The sequence below is a fragment of the Phyllobates terribilis genome, unplaced genomic scaffold (assembly GCF_046119375.1).
Source record: "Phyllobates terribilis strain yellow unplaced genomic scaffold, ASM4611937v1 Scaffold_4__5_contigs__length_816908805, whole genome shotgun sequence".
Taxonomy (NCBI): Eukaryota; Metazoa; Chordata; class Amphibia; order Anura; family Dendrobatidae; genus Phyllobates; species Phyllobates terribilis.
Genome location: NW_027362764.1, coordinates 610,055,331 through 610,076,728, shown reverse-complemented (window position 1 = coordinate 610,076,728; position 21,398 = coordinate 610,055,331). Strand labels below are relative to the sequence as shown.

General features: G+C 42.2%; 1 protein-coding gene across 1 annotated transcript in view; it reads right to left on the bottom strand.

Annotated features, from left to right (window-relative positions):
* SNTG1 (syntrophin gamma 1) overlaps positions 1–21,398 on the bottom strand; it is a 1,226,946-nt gene that overhangs the window by 302,510 nt on the left and 903,038 nt on the right. Inside the window, exons 10-11 of the mRNA XM_073679284.1 lie at positions 12,009–12,111; positions 9,741–9,823 (exon numbers count right to left, since the gene is read on the bottom strand). Coding sequence (XP_073535385.1) covers positions 9,741–9,823; positions 12,009–12,111 — 186 coding nt within the window. The remainder of the gene's footprint in view (positions 1–9,740; positions 9,824–12,008; positions 12,112–21,398) is intronic.

Genomic DNA, 21,398 nt, shown 5'->3' with positions numbered 1-21,398 from the left:
TAAGGGGCGCAATAAGTGACAAAAAGAAAGCATTTTGAGAACTAAAGCAAGTAGGCAGTGATGAGGCATTAAATAAATACAAAAAATTTAATAAATTCTTTAAAAAAACAAATCAATGCAGCAAAGATTGAGACAGAGAAACTCATTGCCAGAGAAAGTAAAAATAATCCCAAAATATTCTTTAACTACATAAAGTAAGAAGCTAAAAAATGATAGTGTAGCCCCCCCGTAAAAATAGTATGGGTGAAATGGTGGATGAGGATGAGGAAAAAGCCAATATGCGAAATGATTTTTTTTCAACCGTATTTACACAAGAAAATCGCATGACAGAAAACATGATCAGTGATAACAAAAAATCGCCATTAAATATCACTTGCTTAATCCAGCAGGAAGTACGGCAGCGTCTAAAGATAACTAAAGTTAACAAATCCCCGGGCCCGGATGGGATACACCCGCGAGTACTGCAAGAATTAAGTAAAGTCATAGATAGACCATTATTTTAATCTTTAAAGATTCCATAATTACAAGGTATTTGCGTATTGCAAATGTGGTGCCAATATTCAAAAAGGGGACAAAAACCGAACTTGGAAATTAGAGGCCAGTAAGCTTAACCTCTACTGTGGGTAAAATCCTGAAGGGTATCCTAAGAGATGCTATACTAGAGTATCTGAAGAAAAATAACCTCATGACCCAATATCAACATGGGTTTACGAGGGACCGTTCCTGTCAAACTAATCTGATCAGCTTTTATGAAGATGTAACTTCCGAACTGAACCAAAGAAATGCAGTGGATGTTGTGTATATGGACTTTTCAAAAGCTTTTGATACGTTTCCGCACAAAAGGTTGATACATAAAATGAGAACAATGAGGATAGGGGAAAATATATGTAAGTGGGTTAAAAACTGGCTCAGTGATAGGAAACAAAGGGTGGATCTTAATGGAACACACTCAGACTGGGTCACAGTTAATAGTGGGGTACCACAGGGGTCAGTATTGGGCCCACTTCTTTTTAACATATTTATTAATGACCATGTAGGGGTAATACATAGTAGTATTTCAATATTTGCAGATGACACCAAACTCTGCAGGGCAATCAATACAGAGGAGGACAATTTTATATTACAGGAGGATCTATGTAAGATAGAAGCTTGGGCTGATAAATGGCAAATGAGCTTTAATGGGGATAAATGTAAGGTAATGCACTTGGGCAGAGGAAATAAAATGTATAATTATATGCTTAATTGTAAAACACTGGGGAAAACTGTCACTGAAAAAGACCTGTGTGTATTGGTGGACAACAAGCTCACGTTTGGTGGCCAGTGTCAGGCAGCTGCTGCAAAGGGAAATAAAATAATGGGATGCATTAAAAGAGGCATAGATGCTCATGAGGAGAACATAATTTTACCTTTATACAAGTCACTAGTGCAACCACACTTAGAATACTGTGTACAGTTCTGGTCTCCGGTGTATAAGAAAGACATAGCTGAACTAGAGTGGGTGCAGAGAAGAGCGACCAAGGTTATTAGAGGACAGGGGGGTCTTCAATACCAAGACAGGTTATTACACTTGTGATTATTTAGTTTGGAAAAACGAAGGCTTAGGGGTGATCTTATTACTATATACAAGAATATGAGGGGACAGTACAAAGACCTTTCTACTGATTTTTTACTCTGACAAGGGGGCATCTTCTACATCTGGAGGAAAGAAGGTTTAATCATAATCACAGACGTGGATTCTTTACTGTAAGAGCAGTGAGACTATGGAACTCTTTGCCGCATGATGTTGTAATGAGTGATTCACTACTAAAATTTAAGAAGGGCATGGATGCCTTTCTTGAAAAGTATAATATTACAGGTTATATATACTTGATTCCTTGATAGGGCGTTGATCCAGGGAACTAGTCTGATTGTCGTATGGAATCAGGAAGGAATTTTTTTCCCAATGTGGAGCTTAGTGTTGCCATATGTTTTTTTTGCCTTCCTCTGGATCAACATGTTAGGCTATGGGTTGAACTAGATGGACTTAGTGTACCGGCACACTTAGCGATGCTACAGCAATCCCGACAACGATACGACCTGGCAGGGATCGTTGCTGCATCGCTGTGTGGTCGCTGGTGAGATGTCAAACAGTCAGATCTTCCAAACGATGCAGCAATGATACTGCGACCCGTAGCGACTAGTGTTGAGCATTCCGATACTGAAATATCGGGTATCGACCGATATTCGCAGTATCGGAGTTCCGATACTGAGTTCCGATACTTTTAGAATATCGGATACCGGAATTGGAAGTTCCCATAATGCCTGCGCTCTTCAGTGTCTCTGAAGGATGACAAGCTGGATGGCAGAGCTCAGCTGCGATCCAGCCTGTCATCAGAATGCCATCCCAGCGTGAGAGAATTCTCCTGATTGTTTAAAAGCGGCGGGCTGTAAAAAGCCGCCGGCTTTTAAACAATCACACAGCCCCATACTGCTTCCCCGCAGACTCCCATCCCGATCCTCCGCTCCCCCCGCCACCTCCCATCCCGATCCTAAGTTAGGACCGGGCGGGGAGTGCAGCACCAAGGAGTGGGGAGCGAAGGACCCGGGCGGGGAAGCCGGCAGTGAAAAGACTTCACCGCCAGATTTCCCGTTCTGTGCTGCGCTCCCCGCTGCCTGATGTATGTGGTATGATGTATGATTGGTGTGTGCGCGGTGTCTGACGGTGTCTGCGGGTGTTTGCGGGTGTCTGCCGGTGTCTGCGCGATGTCTGCGGGTGTCTGCGTGCAGGCACACATAGGCCGATGTAACACTACTACTCCCATCGGCCTATGTCTGTCCCCCGTCCACTCGTGCCAGCAGGATCAGCTCGATGGGAGCAGTAGTTCCCATCAGCCTGATTCTGCTATTTAAATTGCCCTACTGTGGCCTTTAAACTGCCCCATATGTTATTTTGGCCCCCATAGGTTTATATTTTTGCCCCTATACATGTTTTATTTCTTTAGGCCCCCATATTTTTTTTTTGTTTTTGGTCCCCAATAAATTTAAAATACATTTCATTGGTGGCTAGTGGTTACCTAAAATAAATTAGTTCAAACATTACCAGTCCCCACCTAAAATAAAGTAAAAAATAAAAAATACACCTATACTCACCTAGACACCTAATTCCCCGAAGCCATCGATCTCCTGTAATAAAATCTAAAATAATAAACCACAATTTTATCCTTACCCCTCCGTAGTAGTCCAAATCGAGTGTCCCACGATGATCTCCAGTTTAGAGCGGCCACATAAAATGTGACCGCTCTAAACTGCTGCCGCCGCCACAATGACGGGGCCGTAAAGCAGCCCTGTCATTGCATAAGCGGGTTCGCCGGAGTTCAGGCAGCGCTGCTCCGGTGACCTCCTTTACGGCCCCGCTGACCGTGAGAAATTCCCACGGTACAGCAGGGCCATAAAGGAGGTCACCGGAGCTGCGCTGACTAAATGCACTCCGGTGACCTCAGTCAGCGGCTCACGCTGCCGGGAGCGGACGTGTTCCCGGCAGTGTGAGCTTACAGAAGCAATGACAGCTGTCACATCTTCAGATGTGACAGCTGTGCATGGGAGATCGGTGCAGGAACGTGGACTGGTAACTATTTTTTTTTATAGTAAACTAAGAATTAAATAAAATTGTGTGTTTTATTTCAAATAAATTATTTTTTTCTGGGTGCAGTGTGTTTTTTCTTTTTAACACTTTGTAGGTTAATAATGGGGGTGTCTTATAGACACCCATCATTACAAACCTGGGCTTCATGGCAGCTGGCGCTGACATGAACCCCACCACTATTACGCCCTGCAACCGCACCAGGGCAGCGTGGAAGAGCGAGGCTAAGCACCAGATTTGGCACACAAATAGGATGTGCCAAATCTGGGGCGGCTGAGGGCTGCTATTTCTAGCCTGGGAGCGGGCCAATATTTATGGCACCCTTCCTGGGCTATTAATATGAGCCCCCAGCTGTCTGCCTAGCCTTTGTTAGCTATTAAAATAAGGGGACCCCACATCATTTTTTTTGGGTCCCTCATTTTAATAGCTAGTAAAGGCTAGGTATTCAGCTGGGGGCTGATATTAGTAACCTGGGAAGCTCCGTGGGTATTACCCCCTTCCCAGGCTTCAAACATCTGCCCCAGCTGTCTGCTTAACCTCCGCTAGAGACTAAAATTATGGGGGATCCCACGCCAATTTTTTTTTTAATAAATCCTTTATTTTAACACTAAATGACACTTGAAAGTTAATAAAGATGCAGTCCCTAAATTATTATTTATTTTTTAATGAATTTTTCCCAAAAATTTTGACGTGGGCTTCGCCATATTTTTGTATGCCAGCCAGGTACAGCATCCAGGAACGGGCTGCCCCCAACTACCAGATGCCTATTTGTACCTGACTGGACACAACAATATAGGTAACCCTTTTTTTTTTTAATTATTTCATGAATTTCATGAAATAATTAAAAAAAAATACGTGGGGCTTCGCACTATTTTTGTGTCCAGCCAGGAGCAACTGGGCAGCTGGGGGCTGGAATCCGCAGTGCAGGGAGGCCCAAGCTTTGTGGGCCCCCCCCGCTGCAAATTGCAGTCCGCAGCCACCCCAGAAAATGGCGCGTTCATAGAAGTGCCATCTTTTGGCGCTGTACTCAACTCATCCAGGGACCTGGTGCTGTGGCTCACTGGGTAATAAAGGGGTTAGGGCCAGCTTGGCATTATCAGCTGGCCCTAAGCCCGAAATTCATGTGGTCACGCCAATATTAGACATGACCGCCATGAATTTCTAGTAAAGTATTTAAAAAAACATAACACCCAGAATAAAGTCCATTAATTGAAATAAGCATACAATTTTTTAATGTTCTAAATTAAACCATACTTACCATCACACCCATTCCAGCTGAAGCCAATGTCTTCTGCAATAAAAGTAAAATAATAAAGCAACCTCATTCTTACCTTTCCATGGTTCCCACGACGGCTCCAGCACTGCTACATTCACATAACAGGCTGGAGCGCAGCCGAAAGCTGCTATCCTGCCTGCCATGCCGCAGACACTGAGAAGCACAGGCATGCTTGCGCTCAGCAGTTTCTGGCTGTGACGGCATCCAGATGAGCCGAGGTCATGTCCAATGAACTCAGCTCACCTCATGCATGTCACTGACAACGTGGGAAAATTCTCCTGCGCTCTGCGCTTCAGCAGGAGAGTTCTCCCACGCTAGGATGGCATTGAGATGACAGGCTGGATCGCAGCTGAGCACTGCCATCCAGCATGCCATCCTTCATAGACACTGCAGAGCGCAGGGATGCTTGCGCTCTGCAGTGTCTCTGAAGGATGACAAGCTGGATGGCAGTGTTCAGCTGCGATCCAGCCTGTCATCTCAATGCCATCCCAGTGTGGGAGAATTCTCCTGCTCAAGCGCTGAGCACAGGAGAATTTTCCTACGCTGTCAGTGACGTGCATGAGGTGAGCTGAGTTCATTGGACATGACCTCGGCTCATCTTTATGCCATCACAGCCAGACACTAAGGAGCGCAAGCATGCCTGCGCTTCTCAGTGTCTGCGGCATGGCAAGCTGGATGGCAGCTTTCGGCTGCGATCCAGCCTGTCATGTGAATGTAGCAGAGCTGGAGCCATCGTGGGAACCATGGAAAGGTAAGGATGAGGTTGCTTTATTATTTTACTTTTATTGCAGAAGACATTGGCTTCAGCTGGAATGGGCGTGATGGTAAGTATGGTTTAATTTAGAACAATAAAGAATTGTGTGTTTATTTCAATAAAAGGACTTTATTCTGGGTGTTTGTGTTTTTTTTTTAACTTTGACTATGGGGTTAGTAATGGGGGTGTCTTATAGACGCCTTTCCATTACTAACCTGGGCTTGATGTCAGCTGGCATTATAAGCTGACATCAACCCCAGCCCTATTACCCCACTGCCACCGCTACAGGGCAGTGGGAAGAGCGAGGCTAAGTGCCAGAATTGGCGCATCCTATGGATGCGCCATTTCTGGGGCGGCTGACGGCTGGTGTTCCTAGCCTGGGAGGGGGCCAATATTCATGGCACCCTTCCTGGGCTATTAATATTAGTCCCCAGCTGTCTGCCTAGCCTTTGCAAGCTATTAAAAAAGGGGGGGACTCCAAGTCATTTTTTGGGTGGTCCCCCATTTTAATAGCTAGTAAATGCTAGGTATTCAGCTGGGGGCTGATATTAGTAGCCTGGGGAGCTCCGTGGGTATTACCCCCTTCCCAGGCTTCAAACATCTGCCCCAGCTGTCTGCTTAACCTCCGCTAGAGACTAAAATTACGGGGAACCCTACGCCAATTTTTTTTTTAATAAATCCTTTAACACTAAATGACAAGTACAGTAATCAGCACTATCACTGTACTTATTATATATGTGACTGACATGTTTCTATCTATCTATTCTATGTGTGATGCTCTATTCTTTCTGTTCTAAATAGTCGGGTACCGGTGTATGACGCTGCTGAATTGCCGACTTTTCATGTAATACATTCTACATTATTTTTAGTTGTTTTCCTTCATGTAGAATTAACCTACAAGGAAAGAAACGGTTTATTTTCATTCCGATACTTTTGTCCTATTGACTTGCATTGGTTTCCGGTATCGGAATCAGCGATATCCGATATTTTTGGGGTATTGGTCCGATCCAATCCGATCCGATATTTCCCAATATCGGAAGGTATCGCTCAACACTAGTAGCGACCTGTATAACGATGCAATGCAAATGCACGCCTATGTGTCTCAGTTCTGAGTCGCCAACGAGGTCGTTGGTAAGGTGTCAAACACACCGATGCATGCTACCCAGCGGGACCTCAACGATCAAAAAATGGTCCAGGCCATTTCGACACGACCAGCGATCTCACAGCAGGGGCCTGGTCGCTGCTACGTGTCAAACGTAGCGAGATCGCTGCTGAGGCCGCTGTTGAGTCACAAAACTTGTGACTCAGCAGCGATCTCGCTAGCGATCTTGCTTAGTGTGACAGGGGCTTTAGTCTTCCTTCAACCTTAAAATCTATGTTACTATGTTACTATGATGTGGAAACAAAAAAATACATTTTTCCAGTAAAATGTTGTTTAACTCTATAATTGTAATTTTCATCAGGGATAACAAGAGAAATGGACCCAATAGTTCATGGAATTTCTTCCGAACATAGTTATACCTCATGTGTGGTTAAAAATGAATTTTTGAGCATGTGCAAGGGTTCAGTAGGCAAAGAGCGCTTTTTAAGTTTTGGAGTGCAAATTTTGACCCCATGTAGCATTCGCAGTGCCCCTGTCATAACTAAAACAGCAGAAAACACCACATGTGACCTTATTTGGGAAACTAAACCTCGAAAGGAATCAATTAAGATGTGTCACTAGAATTTTTAATCCACAAATTAACTCAAAGAAATATATAACTTTGGGCCGTGGAAATAAAAAATAACATTTTTACCACTAAAATATATTAGCTGCATATATCTCATTTACATAAGGGTAATAGATGAAAATAGAGCCCACAAATTGTTATGCAATTTCTCCGGAACACAAATTTTGCCGGAATAGTTTGTGGATGCCATTTGCAGAGAAACTAAAGTGCCAGGACAGCATAAGGTGGCAGTCAGCTTTCGGCCGGAGCATGCCGCAAGCCGACTGCCACCTGAAGATGCACGGTGAGTGTGATTCTAGGGAGGAAGCTCCCAGCACTGACTTTTTCGGTGGGATCAGTAGGAGGATTTAATCACAATCCAGGAGGATCCAAGGACTCAAGGACTCAAAGCAAGGTATTTCACTTTCAGCATATATCCAGCCTTGCTGCCTGCAGCATATATACATGCGCACCTGTGACTTTCCTATCAGCATTTAAGTATCACCAAAGGAGCAAACTTTATCTGTTTTCTAGACATACTCTATTCGGTGCTAGTAGAGGCTCTCTGGCAGGAGCCTCAGTGTGTGTATATATAGAGACTTGCAGCAGCATTTTTTATTAATGAACTGAAGTATGGTCTACCAGTTTTATGCACAATTGATCATAGGGTTTACTATAAACACTGAGTGTATCCCCGGTATGGAAGCACGGTAGTATATCCAATTTCATGATATAAAAGCTAAATTTTTGTGTTTTACTTTTTGCTTTATGGTGTTTACTGAATAGGATAAAAAACATGATCGTTTTATAGTTTTGATTTTTTTGGACGCAACGATACAAATTATATTATGCACTTTTATATTTACATAAAAGCTGCATTTTTATTGCTTTTTGGCTTTTCTTACTTTTTTACAAATCTTCTTGAATTTTTTTACTTTTTTATCTTGTTCAACTGTAGATAGAAATTGGCGGATCAATTTGCGGGACGCTTGTCCGTCGGCCAAGCCACTACCCTTTGGCCGCTCTACAGGAGGCTCGAAAATCTCTTAACATCTCATATTATTCAAACAGATATATAAGCATATTCTAGATTAATGTATCCAGATGACAACAAATGTAAAAAATAATGCTTATTTTTTATAAAAATGCATCTACAAAAACTTTAATATTTAATCTTAAAGTTATAGTCAAACAATTGGTTAAAAATAGAGTTGGGTGGATGTTTTGAAATTCAAATATGCCAAGTTTACCAAATTTTTTCCAAAACTTTAATTTGCAGCAATCAAATTTCCCCAAAATCGCAATACTGAAAAGTTTCTAATTGACCAGAAAGTACGTGTAGAAAATTCTGAGTTCTCCTAGAAGTATATTGAACCCATTTTCATCTCTTTATTGCATGTACAGCTTTATTAATGTCCAAGTAACCTCGATCTATTTTGCTAGGGAAAAACAGATGGTAACCAGTGGTAAATAAGAGCGTTTTTTTGGTGGCATGTATGGGTCTAATATATGACTACTACAACAAGGAAGTTTTCAAAAGACAAAGTTTCTTTTTCACATTTTTACAACACACTCACTTTGTGAGATAGACAATTGAGTTAACATTTTTGGAATATGGAGATTTTTTCCTTTGGCTTTAAAAAATTATGACTGTGTGTCTTACAATGCAGGGAGCACACTCTCTGTGACGGAAAAGCCTTTGTTTCAAGATTTTGATTTAGCAGCAATATTAGCACTTATGGATTTAATATTATCCTCCTTGTTTACAGTGTTTGAAAAATAAAAATGAATGTTATTAATGTGTTGTTACTGCAGTATATCTCAGATAAATCAATTCACAGTCACACTGAGTGACTATAAAGTTACAGCAATTCCCTATATCACTTGAATCTTTGAGCTATTATCCCCAAAATGAGATTACCACTTCCATTTTCAATGTGATTCAGCACCAAAGTAGTACACCACAGTAAGATTAGACTTTTTTCAATCCCTATGTGGAATGAGCTATGCGCCCTGACCTCCTCTCTTGACATTGTACTAGCATAAAATGATGATGATTGTCCATCCCCCTCTTTTTTTGTATACTGGCTGAGGTAGCCTTGATTGGCTGAGCTAGAACATGTGATGTGATAGCTTTAGAGCATTATGGTGAAGCCCCTGTGGCCTTGTATGTTTTGATTAGCCCGCTTACTGCAGTGTGTTAAATGACGATGGGCATTCTTTTTGTAATTTTTGCAAATCAAATTGCAGCGTATTCAAATTCATAGGGAACTGTAATCAGAAAATTCAACTTGAAGTCGATCCTACATAGAATGATTCACTCATTTCTAGTTAAAACACTTGAAAATTCCTTAACTACTCAAATAATGATAAAAATCATACCGTGTTGTTGGGATGATAATTTAGATGCAAACCACTGTCACACAAAGGAGATGAGGTTCCACTGCTTTGGTCGCTTGGTGCACCTATTAAAAAAAACAAAAACTAAAGTAACAATTTACAATATAGTTTAATTTACTTGGAATGCCTATATTGGAACATTGGGACACCTATACATTACACTACACCTACAGGAGCTTCATGACATTCCATTCTAAATCTACACTAACTCTTCTGCAAAAACTTTCTTCAAGATTTTGGAGTTTGTTCTTTCAGAAACTGTATTGGACAAGAGGACTTGGATTACATTCTCTGTTGTAGTTACTTTGGAAGATAATTTGTATTTTATTCCAAATTCCCTCAATCATGCCTGTATGGACTTTGCTTGGTGTACTGGGGATGACTGGGGTTGGTCATCCTAGGGGCATTCTAGGTTAATATACCTATCACACTGTTACATGGTATCACATGTCTCTAACTGGGAGTATATACCTATACCTTAGGTTTTTAAAAAAATAATAATAAAGTATTGTTTTAGGGGATTTTCTTTATGGTTCGTGGTTTAACTGACCCCTAGTTTGTGTACAAACTTTATTTGGTCTTGTACTGGGGTACAGTCATGCTGGAACAGAAAAAGGCCTTGCTTAAATTGTTCCTGCAAGGGTGGAAGCATACAATTGTCCAAAATATTTTGATATACCAAAGAATTAATATTTTACTTCACTTAGGGTCAACCCTTAGAAAACAACTCCAAACCATTCTTACTTCACTAAACTTTTCATCTGGCATAATGCAGTAAGGCATGTAACGTTTCCATGGCATTCACTAAACCCAGACTCATGCAGCAGACTAGAAGAAGCATAATTCATTACTTCACATAAGCCATTCACATTGTTCCAGAGTCGAGTGGTGGTGTGCTTGTGCTGTACACCACTGCATCCAATGATTGGCATTGTGCTTAGTGATGTAAGTCCAACATATAAACTCTTGGCCATAGAAACCCATGCCTCAAAGCTCCTAGTGCAAACATTTTGTGCTGATATTAATGTAATTAATGTCAAAGGAGAATTTGAATTATGCAGTTAGTGAGTCAGCAGAGCTTCGGTTACTTTTATACACTTTGCATCTCAGCACTCGTTGACACTGATCATTGTCATCCTATTACAGTACCATACCCAAATTCAGTGAGCTCTTTAGAATCATCTATTCTTTCACAAATGTTAGTACAAGCATACTGTATGGCGAGAGGCTGGATTTTGTAGCCCTGTTGCAATGAGACTGAATGAAAAACCCAAATTCAATTATTTAAATATGTTAATATGTCTTCATTTTCTTGACTATCTGAATATCACTATCATTTATTTTGCAAACAACCATCACTGTTATACTTTTCTTGAGAGAACAGTTTAGTTTCGGTAATTTTTAGAAATATCAGTATATCAAATAGTTACCAATCATTTTTTTTTTTATAATATTACAAAAGGAAAAGAGAACATATGTCGTATGTACGTCTGGCATCAAATAGCTCAGATAACTGGAGCAAATGATGGGTTAAACTGAATCACTTTTTGTTTACAACATTTATAAATTGTTAGTTTTTTTCCTAAAAAATATCCAAACATCAAAGAGGATGTCCCCTTCTGTAATGCAACTTACAACACTGATCAAACCTAGATGCTTTCATTTACTGGTCCTATTTTGCTAGTAGCAGTCATTTTGGAGAGATGTGTTGGTAAATGGAGAATAATTTAAATTACATGTTCTTTAATAAAAATTTCTTATCTGACTTTTAGTAGGAAATCCTACAATGGCTGATGGCCGACAATCTATGGCAATCTCTTAAACTATGAGCTATGTAACATACAACATTATATTATATGTCACAGGTACTTCTCAAATCAATAGCAGCTATAACATCCAGTATCAGTCCTAGTGACATGAGCTGCTCCTTCATTAGGTCTTTTCTCATGTTGCTATCTCTTTACTTCATCTTGAACATGTCTTTCACATTTATAAATCCCCTGTGCTATGTCTTTTCTTCCTCTTGTTAATTATTTTCTTTTTTTCATGTCTTTCTCCTCTATTTTTCTGTCTCACCTCATATCATCCTCTCTCTGCACATGTCAACTGCTCAGTATTTCTGACAAATGTACTTCATTTTTCAGATAATTTAGCATGATGGGGGATACATTTGCACCTGGAGAAAGGTTACAGAGTATTTATATACTGTCCTAATAGATGTCAAAAGAGGAGAATGATAAAAGCACTTACAAGTACAATCTTCGTTCAGCGGTAATTTAAGGAAAGCAGGTGCCCTTTTTAAAAATGAAACAGTTAAAGTAACCTCCTCTCCGGCATTTCGTAAAACTTGTACCTACAATAAAAAGGGATTCATTTAATAACATTCTACCATATAACTATCTAGTTATTTACTTTCATGTTTATTGCAGAATTCTGGTCATTTAATTTAAACACTACACTGTTGTTATCAAACATGTGCTAGGGAATAGATAGATAGATAGATAGATAGATAGATAGATAGATAGATAGATAGATAGATAGATAATGTAAGGGAAATTATAACATTAGTAAAATAACACTAGGTTAAGTCTGTCATGATTGACACTACACAAAGGGCCATAATGTCCTCTTATTACAGGAACTTAGACCCAAGGGGGATAGTACTAGGACTACAGAGAGTGTCAATCCTGACTCCTCAGAATGGCGAGCCTGAGATTCAAACTTGGGCAAATGGTCCTTTGTGGCCAGGCTGGACATTTATTTACTTTAGGGAAGGGGTTGAAAAAATAGTGTCTTTAATATGCAACGTGCTCACCTCTATACTAGTCCAGGATCCAGTGACAGACCTGCGATTTCAATAATACAATATAGGCTGTCTTGGAAACTTGATCTCAGGACCAGGCATATAAAAGATGGGCTACACAATGGAAAGGTGTTCACATGTGGGGATCAGCCTGAGCTGGATGTGATCCATAAACCCTTTCTCCTATCCTCAATGATAAAGAAGAATAACTTTAGATGGTAACATTTAGGTATTTCTGTTATTTCTCTGTTTTTATTTCATAAATATTTTGCTTATTTGTGTGTTCATGTTGTGTTAATTTTTCTCTTTTTATACCTTTTCTTGTATGCACTGTTTTTTTATATTAAAGCCTAAAACTTTAGGTTTGATCTATGTGTGTTCTAAAGAATCTATAGCCTTTCGGAGAATGTGTGGCCTTTTGGCAGTGTATATTTTGGGGACTTATCGCCCCATGAGCTTGATGAGTGATGGCAACATGTTATGTACCCGGGATGTATGTACTGTGCTGGGGTGTGATTTACGCTCACTTTTCAGCCTAGAACAGAGGTTGAGTGCAAGATTGAGTGAGCAGATAAATTAACCCTTACAGACCCACTCCACATTATGTGCTGAGAAGTGTCTACATGACCGATAGAATTGATAGATAGGTAGATACAGTAGATAAATAGATAGATTATAGTTACAAAGGAAACAAGCAGCACAAGTCAAATATAGAAGTTGGTGCAAGCCCACTAGTTGAAGGCAACAACTTATGTAATAGATAATATATAATAATTCAAATAATCTAGCATTCTAAATAATTCAAAAGTTCAAAATAATTCAAAAGTAGTAGTTTATTGGCCCATGTGAAAAATGGTAATGTTCCGGCCCATTAACAATTGAGCCTTTGTCAAGCAAAACATAGTGGATAACAGTGATCTATATAGTTATATGCAGATTTTATATGATACTTTTTTAGTATTTTCTTCATTAATTGATATGCTAAATGAATGAATGTATACTAAAAAAGTTAAACCTATTTAAATCACAGTTATCCAGTATATTGTTGCTTGACAAAGACTCAATTGTTAATGAGTCGAAACGTTGCCATTTTTCACATAGCTCTATATACTTATTGATCTACTGGAAGGCAGTAAAAACAATAGTAAAATTAACTTCAAATAATTAAATAATAAACTGCCTGATATTTATTTGAAATAAATAATAATTTGTGTTGAATTGTAAAATGTCAGGTGTTGACAAGATAAGTTCATTTCGGTGCAAAGACAAACAAATTTCCCGTATTCAACATATCCTCAATAGCTAATATAAGTGTCACATGAATTTTTATAAATCAGTCCTTGCTTCTCACTCTTTTTCTACATATTTCTATACTGTCAAGGACAGAACTAATTAAACTACTGCTTTCATTTGGTTTGACATACATAATTGCTAACAATCATGGGGTTGAAACTGTATTTACCAGTAAAATATTGTAATATATTAGCCATAAATGTTTATGTTGAATAACTATATAATGCATATACAGTATTATATTTTTGTACCATTTTAGCCATTGGAAAATAATAATGACCATGCCTGATGAAGAAATCTAAGTAGTCTTGAAAGCTTGTTCTTTATCATCACCTTTTCAGTTAACCATTAAATAATATTAACCATTAAGGACTCTCAGTTTTAGTTTTTTTTTCTATAAAATTCATACAAGTCTTTGTCAAGTTAATAAATCTGTGCAGTGATTAAGGGTTTCTATATCTGTCTATTGTCTCTTTCTATAGGAAAATAGATTTAAAAGAAATCATGTGAACATCAAACTATTTGGTCTGTATTTAGCTTAGCTCACACTAGTGTCATGGCATCCATTTATGACAATAGCTGTGCTTTGAGGGATCTCTCATATAATGGATCAAAGTGATGACCTGCTGACCTCACTGACTTATTCTAAATTAAATATCTAGTTTTCAATCAGTAATATCAGCTTTAAATGTCATTTCAACCATAACTGTTGTTAGTTTGTGGCTAATTATTTAGTTTTAAAGTAAATAAAATGAAAACAAACTAAACTGAGCAAAAGGAGTAAATATAATAATAAATATTCTAAAACAATACTGACTTTAGTGCCAATGAAGTGCTGCTTCTCTTTAACCTAACCATAATAGGTCAATAGTGATCATAAAGATAGTAATTGTAGTTGAGTGTAATTATAGAAAAAAGGTTTAGGACTCGTTCAAATATCTGTGAATCACATACGGATAGAAAACACACCCATCAAAGTCAATCACCCCGATTTATCAAGACCAGCATAAACAACACCGGTCTTGGTGAAGAACCTTGTTGGAGTTCGACGTTACTAATAGTGTTGAGCCACCCCCGTAGTGTTCGAGTTTGGTTTGGTTCGTCGAACACCCGTGTGTTCGCCGAACTGTTCGTCGAACTGTTCGTCGAACACCTTCGAACACCATTAAAACCAATGGCAGGCAAACAAAAACACATAGAAACACATAGAAAACACCTTCAAAGGTGTCCAAAAGCTGACAAACTGCTCAGAAGACATAACTAACACATGGAAAAGTGACAAGTACATATAGTCATGCGAAAATAAAAGAGGTGGAGGAGTAAAAGGAGGGGGAGACACAGATATAGGCATGTCATGCCCTTCTAAAATCCAAAAAGTGAGAAGCCGACACGGCCAGTCCGCTCCTGCCCGTGCCACCTCCGTGTCGCCGGGTTTGTGCCAGAGCCGCGGTGAACCCTGATGGTCAGCCCCCCTCTCCCAATACTGGTGCCTGTCCGCTGGTGGGTCGAGCGAGCCCCCCTGTGGTGGAGGCAGCTCTAAGCTTTTTAATTTAAATTGTCTCTAATTTGAATGAATACACTTTAAATCCATTTAAAAGGATCTATTGGAGGGCAAGTCTCATGCCAGCAGCCGCGTAATTCCAGCTCCAGTAGCGTCCACTAAAGCTGCTGCAGTTAAAAAGCTTTTATAAGGATCGAGCTCGGCTGTCCACCGCAAGGCATCCTACTGCCAGTCCCAGCCCCTATGCCTTGGGGTGCCTCCTGATGCTCTTCACTGAGTATCCCATGGTCCCGAAGCATTTCCTTTGAAAAAATTAAGTGTCTAAACTACAGGTGGTGTAGCTTGCTTAACAGCCGGGATAATCCTCTGACTAGCAGACACTGCTACTAGGCACAAAGTATTTCCTGGGCTAGATGCAGTTAAAAATTTGTAATTAGATACTCTCGTTGGATGCTGAGAAAGCATTCCATAGAGTCTCCTGGCACGCCATATATGATTCTCTTAAAAAGCTTGGGGTAGGGGTCTAGGGGACCCTTTTATAGCCAAAATCACGGCCCTGTATCACAATACGTCACCTAGGCTGAAGATAAATGGAACTGTAGCACCATGAGGGCTCGGTTGCTACAGAGGTATTGCACCTCACCCAGAGGTGTGATATCTCACTCTCAGGAAAGGATGGAGTGTGGATCAGGACCCGACACCTGCATGCATTACACCACATTGCCGTGGGGCAGGGCGACCAATATGCCTCTGAGATGGGCACGACAGTCCCTGTCCCTGGCTGGAGTGGGGGGAGGGAACACTGAGGAAAGGGAACCCTGTAGTGCAGGAGCAGGGAGGAAGCAGTTCCTGGGTGCATTGAGAAGGGAGTATAAAAGGTTGGCACCATCTTAGTTCAGTGCAGAGAAGTCTGAGCAGAAGTGGCAGGGAGCAGGGGCTCTGCATGAGCTCTGCTCCGGAGGCGGGCCTAGTAACAGAGGCCCAGGCCTGGAAGAGGGAGAAGGAAGGAAGAGGAGCGGAGAAGGCTCCAGGAACGAGGAATGAAGGGATCCCAGGGGTGCGGACGGGCGAGTCGCCACCGCACGCCCGAATCCACCTGCTTGGAGGGGTCAGGCCAAAGGGGGAGACCGGTCCCCGAAACTAGTGGAGGCAGGAAACGACCCTCAGCTAGAAACCGGAGGCTGTGACATTTTATGTGGCGCAGCCCCTCGCTACACCCGCTAGGAAGGCACCACATAGGGTCAGGAAAACTGGCGCCAAGTTTACCAAGAGGAGGCCCGAGGCAGCCGGACAGAAGGGTTGGTAAGAAAGGCCAGACAAAGCACACACAAAGAGGGTCCTGTGAAGCGCTCCAAAGTTATCTGGGAGTTGTCTGAGCCCCTCACCTGGTGAGCACAGTACGACATGGGCAGCCGTTACCTGCAGACGTGGTCTGGATAATAAGAACTGTGAGTAAAGGCCCTGGACTGCATCACTGACTCCGTGTCGTTACTGCTGCTGCCCTGCACCATCACCCCCATCCTCCGAATACACTGCCCTGAGGCTATACTCCTCCCATGGGGAGTTATGCTACGCTCTGCTGCACCCACAACACCAGCCTCAGCGGTCTGCCCTGCAGCGGCGTTTCACTCTGACCGCAATCCACGGGTGGCGTAGTCGGACATTTAAACATCAAAACCACATAAATAGTTCCGCCACTGGTTTGACCACCCTGAGCCACGGAACCGGGTCGCCGCCACGAAGACTACAACCACCAGCATCCACAAAAAGGGTCCGGCTCCGGGTGTCCCAAGGCCCAGGGAGTGCATCAGAACATTTTCATCACCTTTCACAATCACCAATGGGACAAGGCAGGGATGTCCTCTGTCCCCTCTCTTATACATCCTAGTGACGGAGCACCTGCTCTCATCAATTCGCCATAACCCCAATATTAGGTGGATTGAGGTGGGAAGCACCGAGTACAAGTGCTCTCTATTTGCTGATGATGTCCTAGTATATATCACTCAATCACATATATCCATCCATGCTGTTATGGCTGAAATAGATCACTTTGTTACATGGTCAAATTTTAAAATCAATGCAGCGAAGTCTGAGGCCCTCGATGTCTCCCTCCCCAAATCCATATAGGATTCCATCCAGTCCAACTTTCCCTTTGCCTGGCCCTCACAGGGTATCAAATACTTAGGAATTCCTATTCATAGAGACCTCTGCCATCTATGTTATCTTAATTTTGGGCTCTTTATTGAACAACTCCATACAGACCACGGTTGGCAAGTTAGAACTGTAAGATTCACTACGTGAACCACTGGTGTTTTGTGGAAAAGCACATGTACACTGCGTTCCAAATTATTATGCAAAAAGTGTTTAGGAGTGATAAGGGAAGAATTTGTTTGTTTGTCAGTTAAACTCATTGATGGTGATGTGTGTCAGGGCTCTTTATATCACTGTAAGCAATTGCAGACACCTGTGCTAATTAGTTTGGCAGGTGTGTCCAATGAAAGGCAAGACTACTTAAGAAGGCTGTTTCACATTATTAAGAAGCCTACATTTTCTGCCAAAATGGGAAAGAAAAAGGATGTGTCGGCTGCTGAGAAGCAACAAATTGTGGAGTGTTTAGGTCAAGGCATGACTACAATCAACATTGTGCGATGATCAGGATGAAGTGTCTTGGCAATCAAGAAGTATGTAGCTGATTCACAGTACACACGTGTGCGTGCTGATAAGGGCAAATTGAGGACTCTTTCCTACAGGCAATTACGTCAGGTTGAAAGAGCAGCGGCAAAAAAGCCTTGTCATAGCAGCAGACAAGTTTTTGAAGCTGCTTGTGCCTCCAACGTCCCCCGAACAACAAGATGCAGGGTCCTTCAGAGGTTTGCAGCTGTGCATACGCCATCCTGTCGACCTCCTCTATCCACTTCACACAAGCAGAAACGGCTCCAGTGGGCCAAACATTACATGAAGACTGATTTCAAAACTGTTTTGTTCACGGATGAGTGCCATGCAGCGCTCGATGGTCCAGATGGATGGAGTGGAGGATGGCTGGTTGATGGACACCCCACGCAAACACGGCTACAGCGCCAACAAGGAGGAGGTGGAGTAATGTTTTGGGCTGGAATCATGGGGAGAGAGATTGTCGGCCCCTTTAGGATCCCTGAAGGCGCTAAAGATGAACTCCATAATGTATGTGGATTTTCTCAAACAGCACTTCCTGCCATGGTTCAAGAAGAAGAACCGTGTATTTCACAGCAAGATCATTTTTCTGCATGATAATGCACCATCTCATGCTGCACATAAAACATCTGCATCTCTGGCTGATATGGGCATAAAAGGGGACAAACTTATGGTGTGACCCCCATGCTCCCCTGACCTCTACCCCATTCAGAACCTTTGGAGCATCATTAAAAGGAGTGTCTATGATGGCGGGAGGCAGTTCACATCTAAGCAACAGCTCTGGGAGGGTATTCTGTCCTCATGCAAAACAATTGAAGCAGAAACCATCCAAAACCTGACAAATTCAATGGACGAGAGAGTTCAGAAGCTCCTTTCGAACAAGGGGTCCTATGTGAAAATGTAACATCACCTACAATAAAGTTTTGAGTTGAAAACTGTTTGATTTCAGTTTCTAACAACCTGCTAATGCTTATAATTTCAAAAATGACCATTTTTTTGGTCTTTATTAAAATGAAAAGGTTGATCGAAAAGTTTGGGGGATCTAAGAGTGTGGCAACCCAGTAGTCATGATTACTTCGAATTCTGACAATATGAGGGTCATGCTGCAGGTAGTGCAGCAAGAAGGCACTTATGTGTCTTGCGCATCTCGGAGCCCCAAAATTATTTTCCGGGCTAGATGCAGCTAAAAATTATTATTAATTTTAAATCTGGTGAAGCTTTAGTATAGATGGCCTAATAGGATCAGTGCTGCACACTGCTACAAAGCCCAAATTATTTTCCAGTCAAGATACAGATAAACATGATTAGTAATTTTAAATCTGGTGGAGCTTATTATAGATGGCCTAATAGAATCAGTGCTGCACACTGCTACAAAGCCCAAATTATTTTCCAGCCAAGATACAGATAAACATGATTAGTAATTTGAAAGCTTAAAACGGTTGGTAGGGTGATTTTAACCAATCATCAAGCTTTTACTCTCCCCAGGATGACACAGGGGTAGAAAAGTCGTTTCGGATCCATGATTTGTTCATCTTTATGAACGTGAGTCTGTCTACATTATCAGTGGAGAGCCGCGTGCGCTTATCTGTCAGCACACCACCAGCAGCGCTGAACACACGTTCAGACAGAACGCTGGCTGCGGGGCATGACAAGATCTCCAAGGCGTAAGTGGCTAGCTCCGGCCATTTATCCAGATTGGAAGCCCAAAAAGAGCAAGGGTCCAGTGACACAGTCGTGGCTTCAATGTTTACTTGGAGATACTCCTGTACCATCGTCTCTAGGCGTTGACTATGTGTCAGACTTCTTGTCTCCTGTGGCCTTGCAAAGGATGGGCTAAAAAAGTGGTGAAATGATTCCGCAAAATTGATGTTACCAGAAGATACTGTGGTTCTGTTACGGTTTGAGTGCTGAACACTTGACGGTCCCACGGTTGGCAAGTTGGAACTGTGAGATTCACTACGTGCACCACTGGTATTTTGTGGAAAAGCACATGTAAGATTCTGCAACAGTCTCTGCTGATACTCCTGCATGCGTGCATCCCTTTCTATGGCAGGAATAATTTCTGCAAATTTACTTTTGTACCGGGGATCTAACAGTGTGGCAACCCAGTAGTCAGGATTATTTCTAATTCTCACAATTCGAGGGTCATGTTGCAGGTAGTGCAGCAAGAAGGCACTCATGTGTGTTGCGCATCCAGGAGCACCAAGTCCCTGTTGTGTTGGTGGCGAGGTAACAATCATGCTTCCTTCCTCTGTCCTCTCCCCCCAACCTCGCACAACAGAAATGTGATCAAGGTCTCCCTCATCTGATGAGTCTTCCATCAGTTCGTCCTCCACTTCTTCCTGGGCTCCTGCACCTTCCTCACTAGTTTGGCTGCTACCATGCGCCCTGGTAAAACCATCTCCCCCACCCTCACATGCCTGCCGCCTTGGTGCTGCCGACCGTCTGGACCTTGCAGATGTTAGCCCTTCCGCATACAACTCCTCCTCCTCTACTTCCTCCACCTCCTCTTGTGCCACCACCTGACTCCGAATTCTGTTTAACATGTGCTCCAGCATGTAAATCACCAGAATAGTCATGCTGATAATGGCATCGTCAGCACTAAACATCTTCGTCGCCATTTCAAAACTGTGCAGAAGGGTGCATAGGTCCCTGATCTGAGACCACTCCTCCAGCGTGATTTGCCCCACCTCTGAATCTCGTTGGCCCAGGCTATACGTCAGAACGTATTGCACCAGGGCTTGTCGGTGCTGCCACAGTCGCTGCAACATGTGCAGAGTTGAATTCCACCGGGTAGGCACATCGCATTTTAGCCGGTGAAGTGGCAGGCCCAACGACTTCTGTAGAGATGTAAGTCGCTGAGCTCCGGGATGCGAACGGCGGAAGTGAGCACACAGCGACCGTGCCCTCTGCAGAAGGCCATCTAGTCTGGGATAGTGGGCTAAAAATTGCTGGACAACCAGGTTCAACACGTGAGCCATACAAGGCACGTGTGTGACATTGCCCCGGCGAAGGGCCGCACCCAGGTTTGCAGCATTGTCGCACACGGCCTTCCCTGGTTTCAGGTCCAGTGGAGACAACCATTCATGAAATTGGTTCTCCAGAGCTGACCACAACTCCTCAGCTGTGTGACTCACATTTCCCAGACATTTCAATGTAAAAACCGCCTGATGACGTTGAGCCCTACTGCCAGCATAGTAAGGAGGTGTGCAGGATCCCTTCTGTGCAGTTAGAAAGCTTGTGGCATGACCAGACAGGCTTTGGGTGCAGGTGGAAGACCGAGAGGAGGTTGAGGAGGCAGAAGCAGTGGAGGAACTTTGACATAAAGAGGATTGACGCACAACTCGTGGGGATGGCAAGACTTGGACAGCAG